Source organism: Accipiter gentilis, chromosome 3 (assembly GCF_929443795.1).
Source record: "Accipiter gentilis chromosome 3, bAccGen1.1, whole genome shotgun sequence".
NCBI lineage: Eukaryota > Metazoa > Chordata > Aves > Accipitriformes > Accipitridae > Astur > Astur gentilis.
The window spans coordinates 5,724,702-5,750,505 of NC_064882.1; the positions used below are offsets into that span (position 1 = coordinate 5,724,702).

General features: G+C 37.7%; 1 protein-coding gene across 2 annotated transcripts in view; it reads left to right on the forward strand.

Moving 5' to 3' along the window:
- The window catches only part of FSTL5 (follistatin like 5), a 341,876-nt gene that overhangs the window by 216,467 nt on the left and 99,605 nt on the right, over positions 1-25,804 (forward strand). For both annotated transcript variants that reach the window (XM_049833673.1, XM_049833682.1), the window contains exon 7: positions 12,231-12,397. In XM_049833673.1, the coding sequence (XP_049689630.1) occupies positions 12,231-12,397 (167 nt within the window). The remainder of the gene's footprint in view (positions 1-12,230; positions 12,398-25,804) is intronic.

Consider the following 25,804-nt stretch of genomic DNA (forward strand, 5'->3'; position numbering starts at 1 on the left):
GATTGGAATAGGTCATTTGGCATATTTTCTTGAACAGCGATGTAGCATTCTAGGTGAGGGGGGTTATGATATTTTCTGCACTGCTGTGGTTTCTGCTGCTTTTGGAAATATTTTTAGTGTCCAACTGTTTTAATTGTACCTTACTAATCTTAAGTATAGCCTTTAAAATGGGATTGAAGTCTAAAAATGGCAGTACGTTATTAGGAAATTAGTGTTTCATTTACTCTGAGATTCTCTTCTAAACATACTTTAAAATTAATTTTTGCTACAACTTTATTGGCTAGAAATATATTGTTGTATGACTTTGAATATTGAGTCTATAAAAGTTGCAAGCTTATATATACACATAAACCGATAAGATACCATATCTGACTGCTTTTGGATCAGCAATTCCACTAACCTACATCAAATCAAATTTTAACCCATCACAATAACTTTGAAATTTCCCTTAGGATTCATTGAATGATGCATAAAATCAGTTACAGAACATATTGAGAGGATACGTTAAGGTTGGGCAGGCAGTTTCAGTCTGGTGAGATGATAGTAGAAACAGGAGGGAGAGAGATTCATTATTTACCAGTTCGTTTACTGTCACTTCAAGAGATGCAAATTCATAAAAGCTGGAATTCTGTTCTTCTTCATAAGGAGAAATAACTAGTCTGTCAGTCAGGATATGCAAAGTTTGGATTGTTTTGCTTATCCCTAATAAATAGTCTATGAGAAACAAGCTGCCGATGTTCTGGGAGTAGATTACTGATTTCCCCTGCAACAGAAGACTTTGAAGCCATATAGATTATGAGCTGACTTTCTTGGCCTGTGTTTTCCTCTAGGCTGAAAAAGTTCTCATAAGAATTGAACGGCTTCTGCAACTTCAAAGGATTCTCATAACAAGCCAATCTGTAGGGTGAACCTTTTATCTGCGCTATTGTAAATATCCTTACCGTAAGTAGTAGTGATACTTTTCAAAACGTGCTCAGGTTTACCTAGTGTTCCTGTAGCAGTGATACAAGAATATTAGGCAAAACCTAATACATATAGATATTTCTTTATCTTTTCCAAAGTGGCTTTAGCCAGATTTGAATGGTATATCTTTACAAGTTTCTTATTTCATGTATTTCTGGTCCATAAAGCAATTCTCCAGCTGTCTGATCTGGTTCAGGTGTTGATACAAAGTAACCATGATAGGGCGGCCACCTGAGAAACCCAATGAATATATTTGGGTTGTAAGTCAATGCTGCGAACACTGCAGTTCTGGCAATTCTTGATCTTGTGTGGTGTATTAAATGAGGTGCAGCCTATAGCTGCATAGAAAAATTCTGTGTTTCTGTATATGTTGACAAGGGAGTCTTAAAGAATCAACAGTTTCTCATATTTCCATGAACAATGCTTTTGAACTATTTTTAATGATCCTAGTGCCCCGCAGAGCAAGTGAAAGTATATCTTTTATTGATTTTTATAAGGACTTAAGTGAATCGTTATAGTCTGTGTTGCACTCATTTATAACTTGAGTCCTGTTGAGTGCTTTAGGCTGTGCAGATTTGTGAGAAACACAAGGTCTTGAGAAGAAATTTGATTCAATGGACATAGCAAATGCAATTCATTTAATTAAAGTAAGAATGAAATTTAGAACACCTGTATAATGAATTTTGAAATTTTGTTTTAGTTTTATCAGTTTGTGAATTAGAAATTAACAAAAAGTGATTATAGCTGATTTTCATGATGATTGCCATCGTTCATATTTAAAAAAAAAAAAACAGTTAAAACAAGTATTTGTAATTTCTAAGCAGTGCAGAAAAGATTCTTTGCCATTCAGAGGTAATCTTATTAAAAGCAATTTAAAATATCAGAAGGGTCAATTCACCTACTGATTAAAATGATTTTCAGGAGGTAGTACATACTGTTTATTAATTCAGCTGCATTACAATTATATTACTTTTTTCATTAAAACTGTTAAAATACCTTAAATCATGTTTCACTTAGTTAAAACTAGAGCATGTAAACACTGTAAAGAAAACTTAGAAAACACATTTGCTGGGTGAATTCCATGTAAAGTAAAGAAGCATGCATTAAGACTATAAAAATGGCTATACTGGTCCCAGGTCCAGTTAGTCCAATACTTTCTCTCAACCATGGACTTAAGATAATGTCTAGGGAAGTGTAAGAATAATATCATTACACTTTGCTTATACTCTCCCAAGTCTTTGTGTGATCTCTTCCTGAACATGTAAGCTTCTGGAATCCACAATATCCTTTAGCAAAGAGTTCTTTCAGTTCTGTTACTTCAAGCATGAAAACTATTGTCCTTCGTTTTGAACCTGGACTCCCACTTGCTTATTTTGATGGCTTTCCGGTCTTAGAAGAAACAATAAGCCATAAATACCTTTTCCAGCTTTTCCATGACAGCCATGATTTTGTAGACTTCTGTCAAAGCCCCCTTCATCGTCTGTTTTGTAAAAGAAAAATCCAAGCCTATTTGATAATTTTTCAAATTTAAACTGCTTTATAGCCTTATCATGCTTGTTTTTCCTCTGGTTTTTTTTCCTACTTTGCAGAGGACCCAGAGCTGCATATGGTATTCATGTGGACAAACCATGGAGCAAAGTTATATTTTTTGTTTGCTTTTAGTTCTTTTCCTAAGAATTCCTAATCTTTGATTTGAATTTTTCTCCACTAGAGGGGACAGAGTTGATAAAACTACTTATCATCACTCCACTGTCTCTATCCTGCCAAGTCAACTTACAGCCCGTTGATCTAGATTCAAAGGATTGATTTTTCTGTTGTATAGTACTTCCCCCCTCCAATTGAATTTATCTACCATTTTATTATTCAGGTTCTCAGTCTCATAAAGTTCTTGAGCTACTTCTCACAGCCTACATTTATTCTTACTACTTCAAAGAACCATTAAAAAATACAGACTTTGCTTTAATGTTGAACACTTTATAAGTGCAGACATCTATAAACTTTTGTAAGTTATAATCATCTACATTTTATTTCATCCTTTTATTTAGTTCAGCTGATTTTTTTTATTTTATTTTTTAAAAAGAAATTTGCTTATGTGGTTATTTTTGGTCCTAACAAAATCAGAAGATGAAAGCTCTTGAAATAATAAAAGAATTTCATGCTAAATTTGCTAAAGCAAGAGGTCAGCTGACCTATTCTACTTTACCCTGATTTTTAAAACCTGAAGCATTCTTAATGTTTCTAGGTATTTGAATGAAGAATACTGCATTCCATATTTGTAAGAGGAAATGGAAACCATGGTTTTTTTGCTTCACATTTGTCTTTCAGAGAAGCCTTAAGTTCTTCCATAAAATAAGTGTTTCCTAGCATGACCTATCAATCACTCTCCATTAAACCTTATTGCCTAGTATTATAAATAAATACAGACAGGATTGTGTTTTCTTTTAGGGTTTCTGTTAATTTTCTTTATGGAATTGGTTTGTACAGGACTTCCTAAAAACATGAGCTATTACAATATTATAATTGTCAACAAAAATGATTTTCAAGTCTCTTGTCAGCAAAGATGAAAGATGAATAAATGTTAATTATAATGGTAAATCTTTTAAGAGCTTTTGGTTTTGAATAACAACCATATTGCTGTAACATAAAAGTAGAATCCTCTGCTATCCTGGTCATAAGGCTGGAAATAAGATCTCCTGAATTTTAATCCAAGCTCTGCAGCTAAAACATTAAGGAGTTGTGAAAATGTTATTTATGCTTTTTTTTTTCTTTTTTTCTTGTGTGTGCTGTTAAATGGATTATGGGAACAGAAAGACTCCTTTGCTGGCATAAAACCCTAGAGAACAGCCACTCATGAACCATGTTCTGTTACTTCTCATACTGAAATGTTCTACTAAATACGTGAATAATATGTTTACAACAAATTCAAAGCAGAAGATACAGCAGAAAGTGAAAAAATTAGCCATGCTAATGGTGATGTGTGCTGATTTTAAAATTGCTATAAAAGAACAGCAAAATGACACTGATGAAAAAGCTTTTGTTATGTCATTTTGAGGAAAGTGGGATCAATGCCAGAAGAGGAAAAGGCACATTACCTAGCTGCGTTTCAGCTATTTCAAGTCACCAAGTAATGCTATTCACTAAGTACAGAACTTACTGTAGTCCATGGACAAAATGCTTCTTTGCTTGCGTTTAAAAGGTGATTGCTTTTAAATTAGGTTTGAAATAGGCAAACAAAGTAAATACAGTCTTGATGTGGTCCTAATTTTAGATAGTGGGTACCAGTCTGCATAGTATTCATTAGTTTAGATTCAGAAGAGTGTTTTTGTGGCTGCTATGGATAAATACACGCGACTTATGTAAGTATATTAGAAGGTTCAAACTGTATAATTGTTAATGGAATTAAATTAACTGAAACAGTCTACAGTTGCGTAAGATCTTCCCGCCTTTAATAATCAATTATAAAGTGATATACAAAGTCCCAATATAACATTTTCTGGTCGTAAGATACAGTAAGGAACTGCTTAATCTCAAGAAATTTCATATACTTTAGTGTTTCTCCTCCTAGTAGCTTGATTTGGTACTCTAAGTTCACAAATGAGTTTTATGATTGTGTACGGTCCCCTACAGACTGTTTTGGGCCATCAAAGGAGGTGGAGGTAAGATTTTTTTTTCATGTATAGGGAGAGAACTGAAATAGCCCAACTTTTACTGTCTATTCTTCAACTTTTTCAGAAAAATTACAAATCCAAGTATAGCAACTCTTTTTATAAATATGCTCAATTTAGAGCATCAGAATGTTCCATGTTATGCACATCAGCCCATTGTACTTAGGATTAAGAAAACAGGAAGGTTGATCAAAGCACTGCACAGCTATCACTATCTTTTTTTTCCCTAGCACTACCCTACCCTTCCTGCTATTTTTTAAAACTACAGTGGTATTATTTTATCTGTTGGCTTACAAGAATGTTGATATAGCTTAACTTATATGAGAAAGGCCAACCCAAGGTGTATGATTCTTAAAAAAATGATGCTTAAAGTAAGGTTCCATAATTGATTTTTCCCTATTGCTGTTGGGATATTTTTGCAGAATGTCAGCTTTGAAAACTCCTTTTCCCTGCCTTTCACAGTTTAATTACTAAGTATTTGGCAAACTAAGAAAATTGAAGCACGTACACTCTATTCTAATTGGTCATCATTTGCAGTATTGTAATAGCTTCCTCAGAATTATTTATGCTTAGCTGCTTTCACTTGTATTGGTCAATAAATTTCAAAAATTTTCCTAAGGTGAGTTGCATGTAGTGCTAGAAGCTTTAGAAGTGAACATACTCACTGTGTATGTCTTCATATATTTTAGGTTGTAAGCTATTTAGGGAAAGCTATTTGAATGCATTGTCTGTATCTTCCAAAAATTCCTGTCTATGGGACATATGACGGAGATGGACAAATACTTTAAGCTTAAAAACAAAGGTAGCAATGATGTATGTAGTAGTGGTGTATATCAATGATGTGACATACTGCAAAAAAACCCAGAAGACATCTGATAACTGTCCAATTTCTTTGCTGATTCAGTAGGAGTGATGTTATTTGGCATTTGGTTTCAGTAAGTTCTAAAGATATTTTAGAAATATATCAGAAAGATATTTATATCAGAAAATATTTAGAAAATTATAATAGAAAATCTGGTCTTAATTTGATCTAATTTTAACTGAAGAACAAGCAAAAGTAGGTCTATAACATAGATTCTAGATAACTAAAGGGAAGCAATGAGAAAAGAAGTCCTTTCATCATTCTTGGTAAAGCACTTGGTATGATGTGACGTGAGAACCTGTTCAGTCAACTAAAACACTGGGAGTTAGTAGAAAAATCATAGAATGAATAAGAAGCTGGCTGAAAGGGAGGTGATACAGGTTCAGTGAAATGGGAAAATATCACTTTGAGAAGGAGTTATTAGTGAAGCTCTCCAGTGACCACCTGGGAAGCAAACTTATTTAATGATTTCACTAATACACTGACAAAAAAAAAAAAAGTAAGAGAAGTCTCTCAAAGACCAAGATTTGCAAGTCATCATCAATACAGAGAAATGTTGGATTACTATAGCAGAGGAATTGAAGAACCTTGAAGCCTGGCACAGTAAAAGTGAGCAGAAAAGTAATGCTACAAAGTGCAAGATCTTATACTTGGTTAATAGTAAGAAATTATACTTCAAGCTGAGAACTAATGTACTGGAAAGAGCAGAGTAGAAGAAAGTTACGTGGACCTGTCAGTCACAGGGTAACTATGAGGAACCAGATGAGATCAATGTGAAAATGGCAATTTCATTCTACAGATATATTGACTGAACTGTTTCAGGAAAAGATATGGATTAGTTGATACATTGCACTTTTTTTCATTCAAAATATTGTGTACAGTTTTATTTCATGTATTTCCAAGAAGGATGAATTGAAGCTGGATGAAATGCAGTGGTAACTTCAGTAATGAAAAACATGATGGGAAGAATGAGAATAACATGACTTGGTACCATTAAGCAGAAAGAAGGGTAGGGGAATTTGCAGAATGGCTGTAGCAGCCAGGAGATTTGTCAAACCCTTTCAACCATCTAACACGTTTCTCAACCAACACAGGAGTGTTTTGTATTTAAACTGCTAGTGGTTTGTTTGTTTCAATCTTAGGTATTTCTGAACCCCTTCAGTAAGTGTTCTTTTTTCCTCGTCAGTTTTAATGTTTCAAAATGTCTTCCCCGTAGTTAACACTTACTCTGGTTTCACCACTTTTGTCCTTTTTTATAATCACCTCTTTTTATGTTACTTCCAACCAGATATTATTACACAGCTGTCTGTAACCTATTCTGTTGTCTTGTCCTGGTTTCAGCTGGGATAGAGCTAACTGTCTTCCTAGTAGCTGGTACAGTGCTGTGTTTTGAGTTCAGCATGCGAAGAATGTTGATAGCACTGATGTTTTCAGTTGTTGCTCAGTAGTGTTTAGACTATAGTCAAGGATTTTTCAGCTTCTCATGGCCAGCCAGGGCACAAGAAGTTGGCACAGGACACAACCAGGGCAGCTGACCCAAACTGGCCAACGGTGTATTCCATACCATGGGACGTCACATCTAGTTTAGGAACTGGGAAGTGGGGGGGCGGGGATTCGCCGCTGGGGGACTGGCGGGGTGTCGGTCGGCGGGTGGTGAGCTATTGCCCTGCGCATCATTTTTACATTCCAATCCTTTTATTACTACTGTTGTCATTTTATTAGTGTTATCATTATCATTATTAGTTTCTTCTCTTCTGTTCTATTAAACCGTTCTTATCTCAACCCAGGAGTTTTGGGTTTTTTTCCCCCGATTTCCTCCCCCATCCCACTGGATGCGGGGGAGTGGGTGAGCGGCTGCGTGGTGCTTGGTTGCTGGCTGGGGTTAAACCACGACATGTCTACATCTCCTAACTATACCCCTAGTTTTTATTTAAATGGGTTTCTTTCATTTTTTTGTTTGTCTTTCTGCGCTTTATCTGAAAGAACGTATCCAGTGACTTTTTTGTAGTTAAGAACCAGGGATGTGTGTCAGACTGATATTGCATCTGGAGGAGTTACAAACAAACTCATTAATACAGTATACCTTAGTAGAAAGTTCACACTTCTGATAACGACAAGATATAAAAGGTAAAACCTACTGACCGTTTGTATGTAATACTACTGTTCTGTAATCGACAATATCCAAATTTGTTTTTTTGCTTGGTGTTGGTATTAGTAAACTGAATTAATTTCGCTTCCATTTTTTCTAAGCCTTTACTCTGCTTTTTCATTTAAAATTAAATAAAATGTGTGAGGCTAAACTTCAAAGAATTATCATTGCTCTACAAGGGCATCATGGAAAGAAAGCTAGGAGTCATCCTGGCAGGTGCTATCTCCCAGTGCCATGGCTTCAGTCTCCGGCAAAAAAGTATTTGCTCTCAAAACCAGGTTTATTTCTTTCAGGGAGGAAAGAAGAGATGGTAGAGTTCCTAGGCCTATCTTTTCTGGTTCCAAAGGAATGTCATGGAGCCTGGGCTCTGATAGAAGTGCTGCCCTGTGCACCTGAGAATGCTTTGCACACACCACACCCTTCCCCCCACACCAGTGTTTGCCTCTTCCACCCTGGCTGCAGACAGTTCATGAACAGGGATTTTCAGGGAGTTAACTGTCAAAAAGCTCTGCTCCAGCTACTGCTCTGTAGGCTTACAGTTTTTGGGGGTGGGTGGTCCTTTTTTTTCCCCAATAAAATACATAGAGAAAATCTATGCAATGGCTTTATCGTTAGAAAAGTTATAACGTGTATACAATATTTTCCTATGATAATAGTGGTTTAAAATATACATAATTGTGTAATATATGAAGGGGTTTTTTTACTTAAATGTTGTTCAGTATTTTGAGGGAAAGCAGTGATTCTAGTGCATTTATTGGAGTGGGGTTTTTTTTCCATAACTTCTTAGAAATATGTAATATCAGTGCATTGACCAGTTCCAGGTAGGACAACTGTTTCTTAATGTTACAGAATTTTGCATTTGGCTGTTTTATTACAATATAGGCCTTTGATATAAGTTATAAATGGAATATAGAAGTATTGTATTGAAGATTGAGAATTATCTACATAATTCTTAGGGAATTCCTCTGGCAAAAATAATCTTATATTATTATTATGAATAATAATAATAACAACAATATTATTATCAAGGCTATCATTACTATTAAAAATAAAGCAGTTAAAATGAAAATCAGATGAACTGTTAGTGTCAACAAAATAATACAGTAATGCCCCTCTGTATTTTGATTTCAGAATACCATCTTTGCTAAGGTAACACATGTTAAATTTTGTATTTGATAGATGTTCCCTTTTCTAGTGTTGCACTCTAATTAAAAATTATAGAAGTGTCTGTAATAGTTACTGGCCTTGTGTATACAGGCATACATAGTAATACTGGAGTTAATTGAAAAAAGACTTTGAAATCTTGAAGAATTTAAATTAGCGCTATCAGTTTATTATGTGAAGGTTAGCATCTTTCATAGAGGGCCCTATAGCACAGGTAGATTTCATGATCATTACTTCATGACTTTCCCAAATTAAATAGTAACTTTGGAAAACACAGATAATTACCTCTTCATAAATGGAGTATCAGGATATTTATCTATGTTTTGAGATCTTTTCATAGTGAATTCAATAAAGAAGCAAAATATTTGTACTATCAGTTGTCTACCAGAAGTTTTAATCATTCAGTAGCCATGCAGGTATGTCTCAGGAATGTCACTGAAGAGCCTTCACCTATAACAGAGGAGCTGAAATGCTTCTGGTGATGCAGTAAATTTTATAAACTGCAGCAAATAGCACAATGTTCAACTTAATTCATACATTTCTTTTTCCTTAGTGTAACAAATTGTGTCTGATAATGCATCTAGTTAGAAAAAAAGAGTCAATCTCATTTGTGTGTGTCTGGTGGGCAGTATCACTAGAGTTTTGAGTCAAAGAGTATTTTTTCTGGAAAAGAAAGTATCAGTTTGGGGTTTTTTTGTCTAAATAGCAAATTAATGTTTTTAATCACACAAAAATGAACCATTGACTTTAATTATAGAACAACAAAGGTTTCTTTCCTGAAGATATTGAGATGCCTCTCTGATGCTTGAATTTTGGAAAAAAAAAATTGTGTTAATTACAAAGTATTGCTTTTATGAAATGAAAAAGAACCTATAAAGGATTTTAGCTTGCTAATACGTTGCTGCTTTGTTATAATGGAAGGATTAATGTGTCTTATATGAAAGTAATTTGGTAATTAAAAAAGAATAGATACATCATGCCTTTTGTAGTTTAGTTAAAAAATGACAGATAAAAAAACCTAGAGATTTTTCATGCTTTAGCAGCTGAGTGGAAAAATTGCTATTTGGGTGATCTTCAATTCCTACATATCTCTTTTGTCTAATATGTCAAAAACCTTCCAAATGTAGAATTTGAATAGGTTGTGTTTACTCAGGCACACAACAAGCAAAAAGACAACTCTCAGCTGTTCAGCCTCTAACCTATAGGCAATCACACGAGAGGGGAGTCTATATATACAGTGTCATCAAATTAATGTGTATCACTCTCTTTATGTGAGTGTCCAAATGAGTTGTGGGACATGGAAGTGAAGTGGTCTTCCATTAATATTAGAGTTGTTTAGTACATAGATTAGCAGAGAAAGTTTAAAGATCTGGACTACCATCATGCATGTCTGAATTTTTAAAAGATTACTTGAAAATTTGAATAATGATGAACTTTTGGTTAACCTGAAAAATGAGAATTTTTTTCCCTTGGATTGAAATGAACATGGATGCTTACATAATTTATTTTTTTCTTCTTGAAATTTGTTCAGTTAGTTTGGTTTTAGTTTGTGTTATGGTACAAAGGTGGTTACTGAAGTAATGCATTATTTTTCTTGCAATATGAAATACCAGAGGCAATCAAAAATAGGGGAAGATGTACTTGCCCTAAGGTTAAGTTGAAAGGTAGGAGACTACTTCTCTACTAGTATTAATTTTATTTATTTGTTTTTGCATTAAGTAGATTTGTTCCAAAATTGTATGACAAAGGTTTCCTTAAACTAAATAGAAAAGTACTTTTCCTTTAAAGACTGCATACTCTGTATTTACCAGCATATTTGTTCGTGCTGAATTTAATTTCATTAAAATTTTCTGTACTTTGGTTTTTAACTTATAAAATTTATTTTGTATTGCAATCACACTTTTTTTTTAAGAAGTTTCAGATACCATGCCATAAATTGTCTTCATTCTCACAGGATATTAAGTGAGTTTGAATTTACGGCACTGGTGTTAATTTTAGAAATGCTGGATACTTTCAAAAGCAATGTTGAAATTTCTCCATGGTTCAAATAATAACTACGAATGTGAAAATGCAGTGTGGTGTTCCTCAAATTTCTCAACTGAATTTTCTCATACATGCAGAATGTGCATTTGAATGTATTCTTGGTGGGTTTGCTTCTAAACATGTTAGTAATTTGTCTATCTTGAAGAAAAAACAAAACACACACACTGCAACCCCAGATAAAAACCTATGACACACTTTTGAAACTGCCTCCTCTAAATTAACTGTTTTACAGATATTTTACATTGGGGTATTTTAGGTAATACCCCAAGGCTTGGAAAGCCTTGCGAAGTACCTTATCAGTGCTAGCAGTTTCTACTGTGTTGCACAGTAAATGGAAAAATAGGCAGCAAATATTTGTGGATTGAGATAATTCACAACATTTCAGGTGACTCACTGCATTTATTTCAGGTTTGTCTTTAACTGTTATACAGTATTGTACTTCGTACTTCTGCTAGGTGCTGTAGTCCATCCTGGTTGTTGCTTCTGTTCCTTGATGGACAGAGCAGTTTCAGAATTGGTGCAATAAAGTGCTCTGTTTATTTCAGGTTTTCTTTTTTTTCTTTTCTCCCCCTCTCTTTTTCTCTCTTCCCCCCCCCGCCCCCTATTTAAAGAGATTTATTGAAGTACAGAGCTATTTATTATTCTGGCTCTGAATTTCTGCAGTTGTTGTAAAAGGAATCATGTTTGACCAGAGAAATATAGTAGAAATTATTTTAACACTGTTTTTTAAAGATGACATTAACTACTGTGTTTGGATTATGATTAATGCATATTCTTCTGAGACTGAAATGTGAGAGATTACTAACATCAGTTTGATCTGGAAACCATGTTTTCACTGCTATCAAGGAAAAAGTCCCATAAAAACTGGCTTGCCAGAAAAGAAGTCTTATACCTTAACTTTATATTCTGAATGCAGAAGTCACTTTGTTGTCCATTTCAGTCTCAGTCCTGTATGTTTTGTACTCTGACCTCCGTTTGTATTTTTCTTTTCTGAAAATGAACTCATATGAATGACTCTTACAGCAGTACTGCCATCTTATTTCGGATTAAGGTGCTGACTACTCTGCTGCATTGGCCCTAGCTGTCAAATAACTTCCAGTGTCTGACTTTGGATATGCTGTCATGTTTATTACAGTCTAACCTCTGAAATTCATTTTCAGGTTAAATGCTTCTCTTCTTACAGGGTGATAGTTGTCAGTCAATTTAATCAAAATGTCACGCTGACCTTTATTTGAAATACTCTGAACTTCCTGTGGTTGTTGGAAGTTCTTCTTACTTTGATTCCAATTAAAATCCTTAAATTACCAATGTACCAAAACTGCATGCTAATTAACCTTATGAAGCTGCCTGCTAATTAATCTTCCAAACAATATATCTTTCACAGAGGTAGTTCAGCTGAGTCTGCCTGAAGATCAAAAACTAAGCACCACTGCAGCAACAGTGGGACAAAGTGCTGTCTTAAGCTGTGCGATCCAGGGAACTCTGAGACCTCCCATCATCTGGAAGAGGAACAATGTCATTCTGAATAGCTTGGATTTGGAAGATATCAATGTAAGTAAGAGAAAAATTTATTTAACAGCTTATTATCACAACTTTTCATAAAGAATAGAAAAGTGATATGTAACAAGCTCAATATTTGTGATGTTTCAAAGAAAAGAAATGGAAATAATATGTCTGCCAAACTCAGTCTGTTTTATTTTGCTATGTATTCAAACTTTTGTTGCTAAATGCAGAGAAAACATGTTTCACAGACCAATCATTTAAAAGAATAAATATAGCAATAAAAGCACATAAGGACAAAATCAGAGCCCAAAATAGTCAGCATTATACATTCAGGATTACACAGTCTTTGAACATCTAAAAGAAAAAAGAAATCTATGAAATGAACATTTTAAGAAATGCATAGTGACTTAGTATGAACAGATCATAATAATATTATCTTCTAATAAATAAAAAAAAAAAAGGTATTTTTCCAAAATAAGTATTTTACTGCAAAATTGGTTGTTTTGCTCATTCTTCCAAATATTCGGCAGTATATACGGTACTTCTCAAAGAATCACCAGTGAATATTAGCATAACTTAGAAATCTTTTTTTAGGAAGGCAAATATTTGCCACCTAACTTTGCCATGACCTCAAAACATGGAGCAAAATAGAAAATGAGAAACATAATTACATCTTCTGACAGAACTCTGAAATCAAGCTTTCAGTTGTGTGTGTTTGCTTGTGTGTATATTTATTTTGTTTGCCTATTTTATATTAGCAAAGTTATAAATGTGGACAAACCTTTACAGTGGGAGTTGTACTTGCTCTCTCACTCAAGTCTGAAATCATTCAACTGTTACGTGTGTGAATATTGCCACAATCAAATATCTAGTTTGTTTATTTTTATTTCATTTTTTTAATGAATGCTTTTATTTCTAAGGTGGCAATTGTACTCACACATCACCTTTGTTTTGTTTGATGATTTTACTTTAGTTCTGTTTGTAAATTCAGCTTCCTCACAGTGGTGCTTTGTAAAATAAGGGGCAGTTTCAAAGCTCATCTTGCTTGAATGGTAGCTTTAAGTCACTTGAGAGGTTTAGGATAAAACCAGCATCCTCTGAAAAGTTCTCAGTTAAATAATTGTTGCTTTTGTTAGTTTGGTATTAATCATATGACTGACGTTCAACAGTATCTTGCCCGTGTTCGCAAGCTCCTTTCTGCAATATTTGTTAGCTTTCTGTAAATATTCATGATGCTTGTAAGTAATGATATGGAGTTCTCACTAATCACTTCTAAGTATAATACATGGTGTGTAGATAGAAACAGGAACATGCATCTGGACACAGAGAAATAAAAGGGAAATGATGAATGGAAATAATGAAGCTAACAGCTCAGTTTCCAACTGAAAGGTTCAGTTGACTGTATTTGCAGAGATGAAAAAAGCAAGTGTTTTTAAAGCCTGACACATACATTCTGAGTATGAAAAAAACCCACCCTGAAAACAAACCAACAGAGAAACTTCTTGTGCCAGGTGCAGATCCCCAAGTGGTGTTGGCAGGGGCTGCGGGGGTGGCCTCTGAGGGAAGCGGCTGGGGCTGCCCCGCGCCGGACACAGCTGGTTCCAGCTGGTTCCAACAGACCCACCACAGGGCACAGCTGAGCCCCTCAGCCACACTCATGGCACCTCTGGAAAAACATTCAAAAAAGGACAGGAAACACCAGAGAGAGAGATGAGCAGAGAACAAAAAGAGCAAGAAACAGCAGAGGGAAGTCCAAGGCTGGAGGAGCAGGAGATGGTCCGTGGTGGAGCAGATATCCACAGCAGCCACAGTGGAACGGGTTTATCTTGAAGGACTTGCAAGCCCATGCAGAGTCCTGGCTGGAGCAGACAAAAAGGGTGAGAAGGAGACATAAAGAGAAACTGCTGTGTACTGACCATATCCCTCCAACCTTCTTCAGCCACCCAGGTGGAGGGTAAAGGAGCTGGGAGTGAAAGAGTGAAATGGAGCCTGGGGAAGGGAGGGAGGAAAGGTGTTGTTTAATAATGTATGTCTTTTTGTTTCCCACTACCCAAATTAGTAATTACTTGTTTCTTTTAGTTGGCAATAAATTAAGCTAAATTTCCCAAGGTCAAGTCTGTTTTGCCCACCACGGCACTTAGTAAGTAATCTCCCTGTCTTTATCTCAACCCATGAGCTTTCTCCTTCATGTTCCTTTTCTTTTCTTCCCCTGTCCTGCTGTGGGGGGTGGAGAGGAAATGAGTAAGCAAGCAGCTGGGTGGGAATTTGGCTATTAGCCAGCGCCAACCTGGCACACTTCTGAAGTACTTCTCACAGCTGGAAGAGAGTATGGAATTTTTGAAGATTCCTGGGATGCCCAATTTGAAGTCAGATTGCAGTGGTGATCAGATGTTCAAACCAAAGTTGAAATTGCTACAATTGGACAGATTTGTTTATTTTTAATAGAAGAGGAGGAATGTGTGACGGTGTCCTGAATTGACAACCCACAAACATAAAAAGAAAGGTCTCAAAGTGTTACCTGAGTGCTGGGAGGATGTCTGTGTGTGCATTTTGTGTACTTTGTGTACAAATACGGTAAGAAGTGTAAAGGGAGTAAAAGCTTCCAATGACAGTAGTGCATAATTCTGAAGATGGATGTATTCATCATTTTTGTTAGCTTAAGAAAAACATAAACAAACTGGAAGGCTTGGACATCTTTTTAAGCAAAAGTTATGTTATAGCTTAGTCCTATAATATTAACAGTTTAGTTATGATTCAAATATAGAAAGCGAATGACAGATCCAATATCCATGGAGTGAGGCACTAAAATATATGTAGGTGATATTAATCTAATACATCTTTGTAGCTAAACTAACAAACGGTGGAAGAAAGAGTTAATGGAGTCTGGATAAAAAAAAAAAAAAAAAAAAGAATGAGCATAAAGACATTGAGTTAAATTGGTCCCCAGAGTCTGTTTTCTTCAAAATTTATTTTACATATTTCACTGTTTGCACTGATTTGATCCCTCTATATTTATTTCTAGATCTTCCCTTGGTTTGCTTCTTTTTTTTCTTCCATATTTCTTTGGTCATTCCATACCTTTCTGAACCTTGTCCATCATATATTCCCAGTTTGGTTCTTATAGTTTCACATTTGCTTAAAGGTTGTTATGTAGCCATAATTTAGTAACCATTCAGGCAACGTAATAAAAATAAAACTTTGGGGAAAAGAAAAATAATTGGACAAAAAAGAGTGGTGTTTTATATTTCACTATGGAAAATGAATTTAGTACTTAAATATTAACTTCAAAGGAACAAATGCAGAGCGAAACATAGTGTGTTCCAGTTTACATCGCAATTTAACCACCAAAGAATGTGTTGTACTTACTCAGGCAACTTTAAACATTCAAAACCCCTAAGTCCTTGTATAATTTAAGATGTCCCCAGAGACAATGTATTCTAGGCTTTTCTATGACTATGTTATAAACTACAATCATGTTTGCCTAACTGGGAATTATTAGTTTACTCAGTTATACAAGAACCACATCTGTGCATCTCAAGACTAATATGTTGTGTAAATAGTAGTACACTTTCTGGAAAAAACATGACAAGCACTGACCTGGAATGATAGATACATTTTTTTTTTTTCAGCAAAATTCATCAGAGATCAGCATAACTGGAAGTGAGCACATACACAGGAAACCAGTCAGACTAAGCAGTAGTGACAATGTGATTTTGTAAATCATAGCAAGTACTCATACTTAGAAATTAAGTTTTTGCACTATGCAGTTTTCAATACGAGTTAAGCTATTCGCTTCAGGGGGCGACAAACTTAGAACAATATAATGTCCTAGTGTTTTGCCAAATGGAAAAATGCAACAAGAAGAAGCCAAAGAGTTCAAGTCTAAACTCAAATTGTGACTGTTGAATTTCTGTTTTGTTGAAAAATAGTCTACTCTACTGAAAATACAGAGGATATATGTCTAAGGCCGTCAACTATGGAGTGTCTAAGAGCTGGTCTTAAGTAATGAATAGTGTTATATACTCTAAGACATTTTAAAGAAATACTGTTTGACTCTCAAAGAATGATAATGAAAATTGTATTTAAGTAGTGCATTTAAAAAATGATAAAATAACTTAGAGAATGCCATCAAGTGTGTGGTCAGATATTAACAATGGTACTGATAATATCCAGTTGGTAATTTTAGAAGTCCTTAGTACTCCTCAACTCTTCTTATGGTACTTAAAATTACTGGTTTTCGAAGTAATGCATCTTGCTGCTGATTTTTCACTTACTGAAACTGATGGGAGTTGGGGATAATCAGCATCCAGCTGAATGAAACCGCGAAAAATTGTATACCTCTCTGAATTTTACTTCAATTGTAATATAATTGTGCTGTGACTCACTACAGAATTGACATCACAGGACATTTTGCTGATATTTTAGTACACATCTAGAAAGGCCTTTTTTTCCTGCTGTTATCCTGCATCTTAAATTTCTTATCTGTCTTTCCACTTACCCTTTGAATATGTTTTATGTAACCTATTATTCATTGTAGAAAATAATTCTCACAGAAAATTTAAAAATAGCAGATTTTTTCCCCAAATACAATACGTATTACTTTTTTTATGTTAGTTCATTCACTTTTTTAACGGTTTTTATATCTCATTTTACTTTATTCTTTTTCTGACCTTTTCCTTCAGTTTTAGCCTTCAGCTTCTTCCTTATACCTATCAGCAATCACACTTTTCTTACAAGATGTCTGCCTTTTGTTCTTACATTTATACAAGATTTGCTTAGATGACTTGGCCACATGTAAAGTTTAACTTCTGCCAACATACTTAAATTACTAACTTTTTAAAAGAGTGTAGTTCAAATTTTATGCTTTGGTAAAAGCTCATGATATCTTTCTTTAGGCTACATTCATGGGAAGCATATAATATTTCCATTTTGTGTTTTTTGAGTTAAGTATAGATTATCTTTCTCTCAAAACTTCTGTTTTGTTCATCTTGTTAAAATTAATTTACAGATTACAACTTCCACTTTTTTGGTGTCATTCAATAGTCTGCATTGTCTTATTGATATAGTTATCCCTGCTTCCTCACCCCCCTAACAAAAACCACAACCCCATAACACCATAATCGACATGCTATTAAAAGCTAATGTCCTCCAAAATACATTCTCCCTTCCATTCTAGAGAGTGCTGCTTTGATGACAGAATTGTTTTCAGGTTGTCCAAAATGCTAAGCACATTTCCTAGAAAGGACTCCTGACATCTGTCCTCTTCTTTTCCTTCCAACTTTTCATCCTTTTTTCCACCCTTTTTTTGATTCTGAAGAAAATTCTCAGGATAACCTCATGAATTATTCCCTTTCACATTGTCTTCTCCCATGGGATAGTGTAGACCTACATACAAATTTGTCTTTATGCGTGGTTAAATTGTTCTTAGTATGACACAGTTGTGACTTTAAGGCAATGGTCACAAATATAAATGCCCTGTCTGCCAAGAACTGTATTTGTGTTTGTATTTATGACAGAATCCCAGGTGAGCCAGAAATGTCAGGGAAACATGCTTCAATCTTGTTTTCTGCTCCCCAAAGACAATAACTCTTAAAAGTAAAAAAACCTCAAAAAAATGTTATTAGGGTGTAAACTAGTGGACTTAAATTTAAAGAAAGTGAAGATTAATACGGAAAACAGAATAGAAATTAAAAATTCATATGAACAGATTTCTTCTTTCTCCAGTGTCCGGAAAGAGGGAATTCCTGCTTCCAGGTTTCTCAGTGACTTTCTGAATTGCTGCCACAAGATCTGCATGGTCTCGCTTAATTCCTTGGGAGGGTTTCATCCTCCCTGAAGCTTTGCCATTGCCCCTTTCATCTTGCAGAGTCTTTGCCATGATTCTCACCCCTGTGTGAGGGAAAGAGTAGGGGTCCTATGATGTGAAGGCAACACAAGAACCTCCTTCCCTTTGACCTTCACTTCGGAGATGATGCTTCTAAAAAAAGAATTCCAGCCACTCCAGCCAGTAAGTCAGCTTCCTCGGGGGCCTAACTTAAATGCCTCTTTGCAAACACACATAGCATGGGAACTCCATGAGGAGTTAGGGACGTGCACACACCTGCAGGGCTATGATCTTATTGGCATCACAGAGATGTGGTGGGATGGCTCCTATGACTGGAGTGTTGGTGTGGGAGGACACAGGCTCTTTAGGAAGGGCAGGCAGAGGAGAGGAGGAGGGGGTGTCACCCATGTCAATGACCAGCTGGAGTACATGGAGCTCTGCCTGGGGATGGATGACGAACCCACTGAGACCTTATGGGTCAGGATTAAAGGGAGGTCAGGGACAGCTGACATTATAGTAAGGGTCTGCTACAGGCCACCGACCAGGAAGACTAAGTAGATGAGGCCCTCTATAGTCAGATAGAAGCAGCCTCACGTTCACAAGCCCTGGTCCTCATGAGGGACTTCAACCACTCTGATAGAATCATAGAATCATTTAGGTTGAAAAAGATCTTCAAGATCATTGACTCCAACCATCAACCGTGCCTACTAAACCGTGTTCTGAAGTGCCTTGTCTATGCATTTTTTTAATACCTCCAGGGTTGGTGACTCAACTGCTTCCCTGGGCAGCCTGTTCCAATGCCTGACAACCCTTTCAGTAAAGAATTTTTTCCTAATATCCAACCTAAACCTTCCCTGGTGCAAATTGAGGCCATTTTCTCTCATCCTATCACCAGCCACCTGACAGAAGAGACCAGCACCCACCTCCCTACAACTTCCTTTCAGGTAGCTGTAGGGAGCGATAAGGCCTCTCCTCAGCCTCCTCTTCTCTAGACTAAACAGCCCCAGCTCCCTCAGCCGCTCCTCATAAGACTTATGCTCCAGGCCCCTCATCAGCTTGGTTGCCCTTCTCTGGACACGCTCCAGCACCTCAATGTCTTTCCTGTAGTGAGGGGCCCAAAATTGAACACAGTACTCGAGGTGCGGCCTCAGCAGTGCCCAGTACAGGGGAACGATCACCTCCCTGCTCCTGCTGGCCACACTATTTCTGATACAGCTATCTGATGGAGGGACAACACAGCAAGGCATAAGCAATCCAGGAGGTTCCTGGAATGCATTGATGATAACTTCCTCCTCTAAATGATGGAGGAGCCAACAAGGAGAGATGCTATGCTGGACCTTGTTCTCACCAACAAGGAGGCGATGGTGGGGAACGTGAAGCTCAAGGGCAGCCTTGGCTGTAGTGACCATGACATGGTGGAGCTCAAGATCCTTAGGGCAGTGAGGAGGACACACAGCAAGCTCAGTACCCTGGACTTCAGGAGAGCAGACTTTGGTCTCTTCAGGGCAGAGTACCATGGGATAAAGCCCTGGAGGGAAGAGTGAGCCAAGAAAGCTGGTTAATATTCAAGGATCACCTCCTCCAAGCTCAGGAGTGATGCATCCCAACAAAGAGGAAGTCAGGCAAGAATGCCAGGAGGCCTGCATGGATGAACAAGATGCTCCTGGACAAACTCAAACACCTACAGAGTGTGGTAACAAGGACAGGCTACCTGGGAGGAATACAGAGAAATTGTTGAAGCAGCCAGGGATCAGGTTAGGAAAGCTAAAGACCTGATAGAATTACATCTGGCCAGGGATTTCAAGAGCAACAAGAAAAGCTTCTGTAGGTACATCAGTGATAAAAGGAAGACTAGAGAAAATGTGGGCCCTCTCTGGAAGGAAATGGGAGACCTGGTTACCCGAGATATGAGAAGGCTGAGGTGCTCAACAACTTTTTTGCCTCAGTCTTCACCGGCAAGCATTCCAGCCACACTGCCCAAGTTGCAGAAAGCAAAGGCAGGGACTGGGAGAATGAAGAACTGCCCACTGTAGGAGAAGATCAGGTTCGAGACCATCTAAGGAACCTGAAGGTGCACAAGTCGATGGGACCTGATGAGATGCATCCATGGGTCCTGAGGGAACTGGCGGATGAAGTGGCTAAGCCGCTGTCCATCATATTTGAGAAGTTGTGGCAGTCCAGGGAAGTTCCCACTGACTGGAAGAGGGGAAACATAACCCCCATTTTTAAAAAGGGAATAAAAGGAAGACCCCAGGGAACCACAGGCCAGTCAGTCTTACCTCTGGGCCCAGCAAGATCAGGGAGCAGATCCTCCTGGAAACGATGCTAAAGCACATGGAAAATAAGGAGGTAACTGGTGACAGCCAACATGGTTTCACTAAGGGCAAATCATGCCTGACAAATTTGATGGCATTCTATGATGGGGTTACCAGCATTGGTGGATAAGGGAAGAAACAACTGACATCATCTGCCTGGACTTGTTGAAAGCATTTGACACTGTCCTGCACAGCATCCTTGTCTCAAAATTGGAGAGACAGGGATTTGATGGATGGACCACTTGGTGTATAAGGAATTGGTGGATGGTCGTGCTCAAAGAGTTGCAGTCAATGACTAGATGTCTGAGTGGAGACTAGTGATGAGTGGCATTCCTCAGGGGCTGCTATTGGGACCGGCGCTGTTTAACATCTTTGTTGGTGACGTGGACTGTGGGATCAAGTGCACCCTCAGCAAGTTTGCTGATGACACCAAGCTGTGTGGTGCGGTCGACACACTGGAGGGAAGGGATGCCATCCAGAGGGACCTTGACAGGCTTGAGAGGTGGGCCCGTGTGAACCTCATGAAATTCAACAAGGCCAAGTGCAAGGTCCTGCACGTGGGTCAGGGCAATCACGAGCACAAATACAGTTTGATGAGTGGATTGAGAACAGCCCTGTGGAGAAGGACTTGGGGGTGTTGCTTGACAAGACCTCAGCATGACCTGGCGATGTGTGATTGCAGCCCAGAAAGCCAACTGTATCCTGGGCCACATCAAAAGAAGTATGACTAGCAGGTCAAGGGAGGTGATTCTGCCCCTCTACTCCACTCTTCTGAGACCCCACCTGGAGAACTGTGTCCAGCTCTGGGGCCCCCAACATAAGAAGGACATGGACCTGTTGGAGCAAGTCCAGAGGAGGGCCATGAAGATGATCAGAGGGCTGGAGCACCTCTCCTATGAAGACAGGCTGAGAGGGTTGGGGTTGTTCAGCCTGGAGAAGAGAAGGCTCTCTGGAGACCTTATAGCAGCCTTCCAGTACCTAAAGGGGGCCTACAAGAAAGCTGGAGAGGAACTTTTTACAAGGGCATGTAGTGATTGGACAAGGGGTAATGGCTTTAAACTGAAAGATGGTTGTAATGGGCTTGTGTGGCAAGGTTTTGGTAGTGGGGCAGTACTACAGGGGTGGCTTCTGTGAGAAGCTACTAGAAGCTTTCCCTATGTGGGCTTGAGCCAATGCCAGCTAACTCCAAGTTGGACCCACTGCTGGCCAAGGCCAAGGCCAGCAGTGACGGTGGTAGCACCTCCAGGATCACATATTTAACAAAGGCAAAAAGTTGCTGCACAACAGAAACTGCATCTAAAGGGAAGAGTGAGAACATGTGGGGGAAACAACCCTGCAGACACCAAGGTCTGTGAAGAAGGAGGGGGAGGAGGTGCTCCGGGCGCCGGAGCAGAGATTCCCCTGCAGCCCATGGGGAAGACCGTGGAGAGACAGGCTGTCCCCCTGCAGTCCATGGAGGTTCACAGTGAAGCAGATATCCAACTGCAGCCCAGGGAAGACCCCATGCCGGAGCAGGTGGATGCCTGAAGGAGGCTGTGACCCCATGGGAAGCCCATGCTGCAGCAGGCACCTGGCAGGACCTGTGGCCCTGTGGAGTAAGGAGCCCACACTGGAGCAGGTTTGCTGGCAGGACTTGTGACCCTGTAGGGGACCCACACTGGAGCAGTCTGTGCCTGAAGGACTGCACTCCATAGAAGGGACCCATGCTGGAGTAGTTAATGAAGAACTGTAGCCTGTGGGAAGGACTTGCATTGGAGAAGGTCGTGGAGGACTGTCTCCCATGGGAGGGATCCCTCACTGGAGCAGGGGAAGAGTGTGATGAGTCAGCAGAGACAATGTGTGACGAACTGACTGCAACCCCCATTCCCCATCCCCGTGCTCCACTATAGGTGGAGGAGGCAGAGAAAATCGGGAGTAGAGTTAAGCCCGGGAAGAAGGGAAGGGTGGGGGAAAGGTGTTTTAAGACTTGGGTTTACTTCTCATTACCCTACTCTGATTTGATTGGTAATAAATTAAATTAATTTTCCCCAAGTCAAGTCTGTTTTGCCCGTGATGGTAATTGGTGAGTGATCTCTCCCTGCCCTTATCTTGACCCACAAGCTTTCCATTATATTTTCTCTTCCCCGCCCAGCTGAGGAGTGATACAGCAGCTTTGGTGGGCATCTGGCATCCAGTCAGGGTCAACCCACCACAAGGGTAGGTTTAGATTAGATATAAAAAGAAGCTCTTCATTATAAGGGTGGTGAGGCACTGGAACAGGTAGCCCAGAGAGGTTGTTGATGCCCCATCCCTGGAAGTGTTCAAGGCCAGGTCGGATGGGGCTTTGAGCAACCTGGTCTAGTGGAAGGTGTCCCTGCCCATGGCAGAGGGGTTGGAACTAGATGGTATTTAAGGTCCCGTCCAACCCAAACTATTCTGTGATTCTAACCTCTTCCTTTTTGAAAGACAGTAACTCGTAGTCCAACAATGAACAAATCAAATTGGTCAGTCATACTACCATAATCAAAAAGCTGCCAGTCCTGTTCAATACAAAAACTGGTTCCTGACTAGCTTATTCTGAACTTTCCTTAGTAAATAAAAGTTAGGTTGCAATGCAGCAATTGCAGTGTCATATCTTCTATGGTGTCCAGCAGTATTCTGTGTGTTACAACCAAGTTATATGAAGTTCACTTTAACAGCCTAGTTGCAGGTTTTCCTTTTACATTATGCTTATGACACCTCTTAAACCAATCTGTTACATCTCTCTCATAACTTTTCTACTGAATTTGTTTAATGAAGTAATTAGATTTGAATAACAGTAACTCATTAAAGTCAGCCCGTTTCTATTTTTATCAGTATTGAATTGCCCTTTATCTGTTACAGAGTATTTCTTTTAAGTAGGATGCATTATTACCTTTTCTATTTAATGGATCAAATACCAAATTTTTTTCTGTATTCCATCTTGAAAGTAAAGTGAAAATAGTGTCAAAGATGACAATCAGCTTTATCAAATCTCTAATGCTTTTTCATTTACTTACAGATATGCCATAAGTCTTGACCACCAGTGCAATCATCTCATTCAGTTCTCTTCCATCCTTTATTTTTCTCTTCCCTTTTTTGGAATCTGATTTTGAGTCCTAATTAACTCTTTAGGAGTGGGATAAATCACACAACGGGGAAACTTTGGATATATGGAAGACTTGCAGGATTTGGCATGTTTTATTTGTTTTGAATATTGAAGCTATTTTAATATTTATTTTAGTGATGGCAAGATGAATGCTACTTTAAACTGTACATCATGTTTTCATGACACTGTAAAGACACATTTAAACCAGGTACTAGTGTTGATCTGTAATCTTCTAGGTTAGTGAAGTACAGTGAAAAATATTATAATGAGGTTTCATTTACCAGCACTGATTCCCATTAAAATAATCTGGACATGCAACTTCTATAACTCTAGCTTAATCAACGTTATAAAACCACAGAACTTTATGATACATCTTGTTATGTACATCTTTTTATGGTGGGGACTATTTTAACTTTGAGCCAGCTGATGATTCTGTCTTTGTGAAGAAGCATTAAGATCCTCATGGGCTTTCTCTTCTCTTGTGCTAGATCAGTGCTTCATTTTGTCTTCAGTAGAAATGAAAGTGTTGATTTTAGAGGTGAACAGAATCATGTTCTGTGGACCATAATCTACTCTCAAGCTTTCTAACAGTGTTACTGAGATAATGATCTGGTCCTTTTTCTATCAGAGTGGGGCAAAGTAATTGCTTCTTGCAGAGCTGAGTCCCTTGTCTTGCACTACTCATAATTCTGTGTTCTAGAGCTGTTTCTGCTGATCATATCCAAAATAGCTGAGTCTGTTAGTATTTTCTTTGTTTTTCAGAAGTTAAAAAGGAAAGGCTTTGTGACAGTGAAAGGTGGTAATATAACATGTACATCCATTCCCCCTTAGCATGAAGGATCCTTGTAAATAACCCCAGGCAAGCCATGTTAACATACCTGGAAGGTAGCATTATACATTTTTGACATTTACAGACAGAAACTGTTAATAAATAAAAGGGACATTGTGGATTTCTGTGTTGATTGTTTTTTCCAAACCAATTTCTTAACGCAGCGCATAGAACACATCTTTAGAAGAGCGGCTGAAATGATAGTTCGGTACTCCTAGCTGTTTAAAAGGGTCTTCTGTGTGAGCTGAAATATGCAAATACCAAAGGTGTTCAAAACATTGTTATCCTTGTTCTCCATAGGCATACCTTCCTGTACATTGCAGCTGATTCTGTCTAATTTCACTGGGGATTCCAGAATACATCAGTGACACTTTTTTTAGAAATTTAGAAATTTCTAAAAGTAAACTTAGAATATAAAGACAGTAAATAACAACTTAATTGATTATTGCTGGTAATTATCAGTATAGTTATAACCACCCCCGCCTGTTCTATTTTTAAGTTTTCTGTAGTAAATACTAATTAGCAGATCTTGTAGAAACATGGAAACATTTTAAGGAAGGTACAGAGCTAGCGATTTCATTTATTTCATTGTTTTGCTTTCAGCAAGCTGTCTTTTAGATACATCTTGATTTTTCTATCATATTATTAATTCAAACATTGTTTATTATTGTCCTCCAGTTCTAGTAACCTGTACTCTTTTTTTCAGGGACACCAAAACTTCTATCACACCTATCTTTCTTTTCACTCTTGCCCATCTTCCCTGTATTTTAAAATTACAGGAAAGCTATTTGATCTATTGTGTTATAAGCTGACCAGAATTTTTGTAAGCATCTTTTTTTTCACTACCATAGCATATTTCTTCCTCAACCCTTTCTTTTTAGTTCAAATTCACTATTTTTTCTGTTCTTTTCTGTATATTTATATGTGGAGATGCAGGTTATGTCCCCACTCTATATTTCTGTATTGTTAGCAAATTCAGCTTGTGCTGTTAATTTCTGACTAATGCATGAAAAAATTGCAGTTTGATTTTTGCGGACAGTTATAGACTTACGCTTCTCATTTTTTTTCCTGCAGTATACATTCCCTCATCTTCATGAAAACCAGCATCATTTCTGAATGCTTTACTACAAGTTACATATTTATTTTTTCCAACTTGTCCAGGTCATTTTGCAACGCTCTTGCTATCCTACTAGACTTAATGTGTTCCACAGCTTTGATAGGAATTGTGTGAAAGAGTTTTTTAGGACACAAAAAAAATACTAAGCTTTTCACATTATTATTATTATTTTAGAAAAGAAGTCTCAAAAGAGCAAGCTGGACTAGGCTACAGCTAGCAGGAAAGGTTAGTCCTTCTTAAAAGCATGAGAAAGATGTTTTGTTA